Genomic DNA, 8,356 nt, shown 5'->3' with positions numbered 1-8,356 from the left:
CCAGCTGTAAATAATCACCATGTAAACACGTCACTATCATCGTTAATATGATGACACGTTTTTAATCACGTTCAGATCATTAACGATATTTAAAAGGTAAAGTCGTCTTTATGTTCCTGCTGAGTTTGACGTGTTGAGAATCTCTGATCAGCTGTTTGTCTCTTTGCTTCCCGTCATCTTCTCTCACTGCTGTGATTCATCAACAAACACTCGTCTGTGTTCCAGCTGCTCTGACCGATGACATCACTGCTCTGCTGAGTGTGTGTGTGTGTGTGTGTGTGTGTGTGTGTGTGTGTGTGTGTGTGTGTGTGTGTGTGTGTGTGTGTGTTGGCGCTCTGAAACACACTGCGGTTGTTAACATGTCAGCATTTTATTTTGCTGCTGCTGTTTTCTCCTGTCAGATCAAACTTCCTGGAGACGCTAACACGGATCCGCCTGAACACGCAATGAACACACTGATGATCCGTGTTGAGCTGAATCATCTTAACGTGTCTCAGAAGATGTTTAACTGGGTTTGAGGTCATTTAGAAACCGTCTGAAACAGATTTTATCCACCAGAGAGAAAATGTCCTAATTAGTTTGTATTTTGGTCCCAAAAAAAAAAAAAAAAAAACTAATGTAAGGGATCCGAAACAGGATTGTTTATGTTTAAAAAGGAACTGGTACCAGTACCACCACTAATCTCTATATATCATATATTCTATATGCACGATATTGGATTTTTTGCTGATATTCGATATGTCGATATTTCCAACTCATTGTGGCCGATGCTGATATATGCACATATTATTACCAGCTGGCTGAGGAGACTATTATACATGCAGCATAGATTATACTAAATATGATCAATAAAGACAATATATGAAGGAAGAACTGAGGAAGACTGGAGTTCAGGAGCTCAGCATTAAAACCTGAACCTGCCAAGTGGGAGCAGCAGTAGAGTTTTCATTGAGTTTATTAGACAGACAGGATTAATGTGTAGGATTTAATCTCTGGTCCACACTCCGGACCAGAAGGTGGCGCTAATGCACCTAATACGCTGGTTGACAACCGCCGTTATAAACCAAAAAGAAGAAGTTTTCTTCCCAACAGAGTGGTACATCCTGTCAGCCAAGGTGTTTCCTATCTGTGCAGCCGATCATAGTAGCAGCTCCTCCACGGACTGTTTGACCCTGACGGTCCCGGTGTTTCCTCCGCAGGCTGCACTTCACTCAGCTGCTTCTTCCCACTTTAACCTGAATAACAAACCGGGGCTAACGTTAGCTGTGGGAGGCTAGCGGAGCGTTAGCCGCAGCATGACCGGAGGGAAGCACGACCAGCTAGCCTCTGCTAGCCTCCCAGCTAACGTTAGCCTCGGCTCTCCGTGTGGATCCGACCGGAGCACCGAGCTACGTCGACACAACCAGAGTTGTTCCAGCAGCAACGTCAACGTTCATCTTGGATGTACGACAACTAAAGATTATTTTCATTATTGATTCACCTGCAGATGTTTTCAATTAATCAGTTAATCATTTATTTAAAGGACCTTCAGTTTGTTATCAGATACAACTAAAAGAAGAAACATCTTTCTGTCTGAGCAGCTGGAACCTGAGAAGAAGTTGCATTTTTCACTATTTTTGCTTGAAAAATGACAATTAATTGATTATCAGAATAGTTGCTGATTACAGTTTCAGCTCTGACAGACTGTGAAGCATCAGCGGAGTCTCACCAGCAGCTTCCAGCAGCGCCTCGTCCTCCTTCAGACTGGGGACCTCGGTGGACGGAGAGCAGCCCTCCACACCCAGAGCCGAGTAGGACGAGGACAGGCCGTCCTCCACGTCCAGGGAGTTTCCTGTGGCCGTGACCCCGTCTGACAGCTCCAGGCTGGGGATGGAGAAGGACGCCGAGTCGGTGGACTCGCGCTGGTCGTCCGAGCCGCCCGCCGTCGCCACGGAGGAGCTTTCCTCCAGGTCCACATCCAGACCTGCAAGAGAGACACACAAGAGACCACAGAATTCACACCAAACACCAGACGAGTCCGTAACCAGCGCTGTTAAACATACTTATAAAGCTCTTTAGTTCAAAATCAGACGTTTTAGTTTCTGCTTGTTCTCAAACTTTGTCCTCGCTGGCCGGCAGCCAATCACATCCAACCACCATCCAACAACAACAACAATGGCTGATTGAAGGCGGCTCCTGACTGGCTGCTTGTTTCTCTGCTCACACAAAGCTGCAGAGTTTCCACTTCCTGAATGTGAAGCAGCTGCAGCTCAACTTTACTGAAAAACCTCCGACGACTGAAAACAGACGAACGTCAGATCAGAAACGCAGTGACTTTACTCACCGTCAGGGTGCAGAGGTTATTAGTCTGTGATTAATGTTTATACCAGGAATATTATCATCTTATTCCTTCTGGCCTGAGACGACAGAATTACAGATCTACTGTTGATTAACTGTTGTTGTCAATAAATAAAGTGAATTAAAAGTGAGTCATATACATGTTGTGGTGTTTCCATATTTATCATTAATAATCAGCATATAAACAGTTCATCAATGGTTTATAATGAGCTGTAATGTCGGTTCTGTCCTGTTTTTTCATTGTGTTTTACAAACTGGGAAGGATCAGATGTACATCACCATAATATAGATGTATAAAGTCCTGACTGATGTGAAAACACAAGTGAGAAGCTGGTTGTTGTGTTTATGGTCGAGATGAGACGACGCATCTGCTTGACCAATCACAAGCTACCTGGGACTTGATTTAGTCCCGCCTCCTGAGGTTTAGACAGTAGAAACAAAAGTAGAACCCAGGACAACGCCTACAAGTTCACTTACAGGCTGTTAAAGGACAAATATTCAGCTCTATATTTATATTCTGGGGCTCTACTGGAATAAAAACTCCTTATTGATCTTCTACTGGTCCTTTATGCAGCCCCTCAGTTCAGCCTCTGTCTGAAACAGGCCGTTTTAGCTCCTGTCTCTTTAAGGCCCCGCCCTCCTGATGAGCCCACTCTGTTCTGATTGGTCAGCTTCAGGAAGCTTCCTCCGGCTCCGGAGGCTACGTAAACAAACTATAGTAGCAGGATTTCACTTCTTCTTCTCCTTCTTTATTCGAAATGTCAACTTCTCAAATCCATCCGTACATGTTGGAGCTGAACAACACATGGAAACACCTTAGCAACCGCCTTAGCAACCACCTTAGCAACAACCTTAGCAACCAAGGCTACAGAACAGATGGCAGCTCTTCAGCGAGGTAGAAAAAAAACATGGTGAGAGCAGTTTGAAGCCCTGAGTTCTGACTTGCAGGCAGCATCTCTACATACGACATCACAACAGGAAATAAATAACAGGAAACGACTCTTTAAGTCTTTGTGGCGGTAAACATGTGACCTGCTGTGACCTCTCACCTGGCTCTCCTCCTCGCTCCGCGCCTCCTTCAGACCTGATGTGTCTGAGCAGAGTGGACAGAGACTCTTCTTCTGTGGTGGCTGCCATCATAGTTCCGTTTTCGGATGACGGGGGTGACGACTCTGGCGGCGTGGGCGGAGCCTCTTCCTTCAGGACGACGGCGGAGGGCAGAGGACTGTCGGCGGTGCCGTTGCTGCTCGGGACTTCGGTTCTCACCTCTGACCCCTCCGTCGTCATGGTTACCATGAGTTCTTTGGAGATGCTCTCCGCGGGGAGAGACGGCGGCTCTTCGTTGCGTCGGATCAGCAGATCCGCTGCCGTCGGCTCCGAGCTGGACTCGGCCATGATCAGCTGATCGACTGGCGGCGGCGGCTTCAAAAAGAGAAAACTTTATTTACACAAACAACACGTGTAGAAAAAAATCAAGCAGGCAGCGGAGCCCTTCATCAAACGCAGCCTCGCTCGCTTTACTTCAGTCTCAGATTTCAGGACATTGATTCAAGATGGCGGCGTGGAGGAACATGGCCGACAGGAACCCCGATGACCTCCCGTCTGTCTTATGTGTCGCCTGCTGAGGGTCCAAAAAACAAACACACCTATCTGCCAGTGAACATGACACACAGTCTCCAGTCCCTCGTCATGAGTTCAATATAGATTAAAAAAACGACGGCGGTCGTCTCCGCGGCCGCTGACAGGAAGTGGTCGGCAGGTGAAGCTTCGGCTCGGCTCTCCGCTGTGATTGGTCGGCTACGTCGTCCACAGACGTCCCGTCAGACCTGAGGACACACAGAGGAGGAACCGTCAGGACCAGACTGAACTGTTTCCTGATCAATTATCACATTTACTCCCATCAGCTGTTCAGATTCATCTGATGAGTAACGATGACGTCAGCTGATACTGATCACGTTTCATCAATGTTTCCAGCTGACATCATCTGTCATCAAACAGCGTCAAGGATCTAAAATATGAAACATATTTATGTTTGTCGTGTTATTTGATAGTTTTGGTGTCTTCAGTGTCTTGAACTGGTTCTTCTGACTCCTCCTGTACAAAACAACAGACGGATGAAATAAACACACAGGAAGTCTGTTTCAGGTTGTGAAATTAAAGCATCAAATAAAAATTAATCAGTTCTGCTCTGCAACATTTCATACATAACACATCCAGAGATGTTAAAGGATGTTAAACGCGCTGAGTCGTCGCTGACTGCAGGGCGGAGCCGACATGTTGGAAAGGATCAGCTGTTTCCTCCTGCTTCCAGTCTTTGTACTAAACTAGAATAAACACGTCCTGAACAATCAACATATTCCTCAAAAATGAATCACACTTTAAGTTCTTAAAAGTCACAAAAAGACTCGTCTACACTCGCTCTGGTTTCTCTCTGTTTGTTGTATTAAAGCACAGTGTTCCCAGTGTTCCCAGTTAAAGCAGCAGTCAGGTGTCTGTAATCATTCCTCCTGTTCATACTGGATATTAAAAGATCCTTCAAATGTGTTTTAATGGAAGTGATGGAGGCCAAAAGTGTGTCCACACAGTCATTTATTCCTTATCAGTCAAGACAGAAACTGTCTCCTCTCCCTCATTAGCTCGTTAGCTTAGCTTAGCTTAGCTTAGCTTAGTTTAATTTCAGAAGCCAGTTGAACTGTGACAGTTGATATTGTTCCAGTTTGATAAACATCTTATAAACGAGCAGCAGCTCCGAACATGAGTCAACTGGAAGCTGCTACAGGCTGAAACACTGAAGCATTTACCCGCAGACTGACGCTAGCAGCTATCTACTACAGACATGCTAACTCTGCTAGCTTCTTCTTCTGATCCGCTAACAACAATAACACTCATTTAAAGTCTGTGTGAAGCTTCTATTCAGCTTCATCAGTCTGAGTTAGTCATATCAAGTGGATATCTGACACATTTACAGTCTTTTTAGCATCAAATTCCCTCTTTGTGTTTCCTCGGACAGTGTTTCCCTGTTGAGCTGCAGGTGGAAGTATAGTAACAAAAAGAGGAACTTTGGCACTAAAAAGACTGTAACGTTGAAAGATATCTACTTGATTTGACTCATTTGGACGCTGAAGCTTCATATTAGCTTCAGATCAACTTTGACTTTAGCATTTGAACTGGAGATCCTGATATTATCTCTAATATTATGAGTCTTATTTACGCTGTAAACAGAAGGTGAAGTTCAGCTATCGCTCTGTTGTAAGTGTAAGCTTCAGTATCGTGTACATCAGGTGCTCCTGCTGTCAGGTGACCTTGTCCCACCTGACCGGATACACGTTTATCTTTAGCTGTTCACATAAGAATACGAGGAGCAGCGAACGTGCAAATGTCAGTGTGTCAGACTGTGAGGCTGAGGAGGAGGAGCAGTGTGTGTGCTGGTAAACAGTCACTCGGGACAGTCATCAGCTACACAAACAAAGGCTCAAGTTCCCATAATACTCCTCAGTCTGCTCACAAACACACAGCGACACTCTGTTCAAAGATGGTTCACAGTGAAAACTCCACAGTGTGACTTTGACTGTACTCACTGCTGACAGCATTTCCCATCAACACCCACCTACACCCACCTACTCACATCTACTCACATCCTTCACTGCAGTAAAAGTACCAATACAGATATGTTCAAATACTCCATTACAAGTAAAAGTCCTGTGTGAAGAATCCTCCTACAGTAAAAGTACATAAGTATTATGAGCTTGATGTAGTTCAAGTATTGCAGTAAAAGTACATAAGTATTATGAGCTTGATGTAGTTCAAGTATTGCAGTAAAAGTACATAAGTATTATGAGCTTGATGTAGTTCAAGTATTGCAGTAAAAGTACATAAGTATTATGAGCTTGATGTAGTTAAAGTATTGCAGTAAAAGTACATAAGTATTATGAGCTTGATGTAGTTAAAGTATTGCAGTAAAAGTACATAAGTATTATGAGCTTGATGTAGTTAAAGTATTGCAGTAAAAGTACATAAGTATTATGAGCTTGATGTAGTTAAAGTATTGCAGTAAAAGTAGTGGTTTGGTCCCTCTGACTGATATATTATTATATATGACATCATTAGATTATTAATAGTGAAGCATCAGTGTTAGAGCAGCATGTTACTGTTGTAGCTGCTGGAGGTGGAGCTAGTTTACACTACTTTATATACAGTTAGCTAGTTTAGTCCAGTGGTTCCCAACCTAGGGGTCGGGGCCCTCCAAAGGGTCAGCAGATAAATCTGAGGGGTGGTGAGATGATTAATGGGAGAGGAAAGAAGAAAAAACAAAGTTCTGATACACAAATCTGTTTTCAGTTTTTGGACTTTTTCTCTAATCTTTGATTTTTGCTGAAATATTGGATCATTTGAACATTTATTGAAATGAAAGCATGTGAGAAGTTTAGAGGGAAAAATCACTATTTGGTGGAGCTGTTAACAACTCATAGACATGTGAAATGTGACCCCGACTACACACTGCTTTTTGTAAGACGTCAAAAGACAAAAAGGTTGGAAACCACTGGTTTCATCTTTAACAATGTGTTGTATTTTAAAAGCTTGTTATATTATCCATTGTGTCAAATCTTCATCTGAAAAGTAACTAAAGCTGTCAAATAAATGTAGTGGAGTAGAAAGTACAATATTTCCCTCTGAAATGTAGAAAGTAGCATCACATGGAAATACTCAAGTAACGTACAAATACCTCAAAATTATACTTAAATGCAGTACTTGAGTAAATGTACTTAGTTACTTTCCACCTCAGCTGTAAGCAGCTTTCTGTACAACTGACGCTAGCTCTGCTAGCTAACTTAGCCAACTTAGCTGTTGTTCCACACAGAGAGGAACCGCTGCGGAGCTGCTGCCCGGGATACGGCGCTGATCTCCGCCTTCATATCACAAACAATCGGTTAGATGAAATGCTGCTTACCGACACGTACACCGGCTCCGGGTGAGTTATCTGCGCGGACTCTGGCTCGTCAGCGGACATGCTAGCTGTTTACATCAGGCGCACACACAGGCCACGCCCACAGCAAAACACCACATAGCTTACGTCACATCCGGTCAACTTTAAACGCCTGCTTTAGCCGTTAGCCTCCTAGCTTGCACATTTTTTTAAAGAAATAAAACATCAATGATAAAACAAAGCCTCTTTGTACACTTACGGTGCATTAAATACATATAATAACAACAAATGACACAGTAAACTACAGTTGACACGGTCGTCACTGCGAGTTTTGTCCCTATTCTGCTTGGCAGAACGGCAGAAAGTTAGCTAGCATACAGCTAGCCGAGCCTCGCGCTGTTCAGTGACGACGACGTCAGACTGCATTTGAAAATACTTAAATTTAGCATTAATTTAATAACCAACAGAATATCACTCAGCCTGGAGCTTTATTCTTCACCCTCCGGCCACGGTGGGAGATGCTGATACTTTCGGCGAAGAAGTGATATCAAAGCAGCAAACATTTAAAATAAATATCAACTTTTTATAACGCTTAGTCGATCCGTAGTTTGACTCTGTAGCCCCTTTGGTCTTAATGTCAACAAGGTTTTTGTTTGTTTCGTGGGTTAAATATAAATACGGAACATAACTGTTAAAAACATCGTAATGAAAGCTGCAGTTTATTCGAGCAGACGTTAATAATCAGGACAACATGCACACTGAGGACGGTTGTGTCAGGTGCGGCACCTTTACTTCACTTTAAAGTTACACTCGAGTGTTTATTTGCCGTTTTTACCCGCTAATCCCGCCTCATTGGTTTATAACATTAACATACTTCATGTCGCAGAACATCAAAAAGCCAAATCAGGTCATAAATGTAGTTTTAATGAGTTGGTCGAGACTTTTACCTTTTCACTCTCTGTATCTTCGACACAGTCCGGTGTGTTAGATTTGAGTTACACGGTGACTTAGATGGGCGGTGCTCTCAGAAGCTTATCGATACGAAACCAGCTCTCAGGTTAAATCAGTTTATTACAGTAACTGTAATTTCCTGAT

The 8,356-nt window shown here is 43.5% G+C and overlaps 1 protein-coding gene across 5 annotated transcripts in view; it reads right to left on the bottom strand.

The window, feature by feature from the left end:
• mindy1 (MINDY lysine 48 deubiquitinase 1) overlaps window positions 1-8,356 on the bottom strand; it is a 19,664-nt gene extending 11,308 nt beyond the window's left edge. The window contains exons 1-4 of one of the 5 annotated variants that reach the window (XM_044336111.1): window positions 7,286-7,668; window positions 3,984-4,163; window positions 3,387-3,759; window positions 1,709-1,963 (exon numbers count right to left, since the gene is read on the bottom strand). In XM_044336111.1, the coding sequence (XP_044192046.1) occupies window positions 1,709-1,963; window positions 3,387-3,732 (601 nt within the window). In that variant the 5' untranslated portion in view covers window positions 3,733-3,759; window positions 3,984-4,163; window positions 7,286-7,668. Of the gene's footprint in view, window positions 1-1,708; window positions 1,964-3,386; window positions 4,164-7,285; window positions 7,669-7,726; window positions 8,013-8,208 lie in introns of those variants that run through there. The other 4 variants (XM_044336112.1, XM_044336110.1, XM_044336113.1 and 1 more) reach the window with 4 other exon arrangements.

The sequence above is a fragment of the Thunnus albacares genome, chromosome 19, assembly GCF_914725855.1.
Source record: "Thunnus albacares chromosome 19, fThuAlb1.1, whole genome shotgun sequence".
NCBI lineage: Eukaryota > Metazoa > Chordata > Actinopteri > Scombriformes > Scombridae > Thunnus > Thunnus albacares.
The sequence above is the reverse complement of the archived record's forward strand: the minus strand, read 5'-3'. Positions and strand labels throughout refer to the sequence as shown.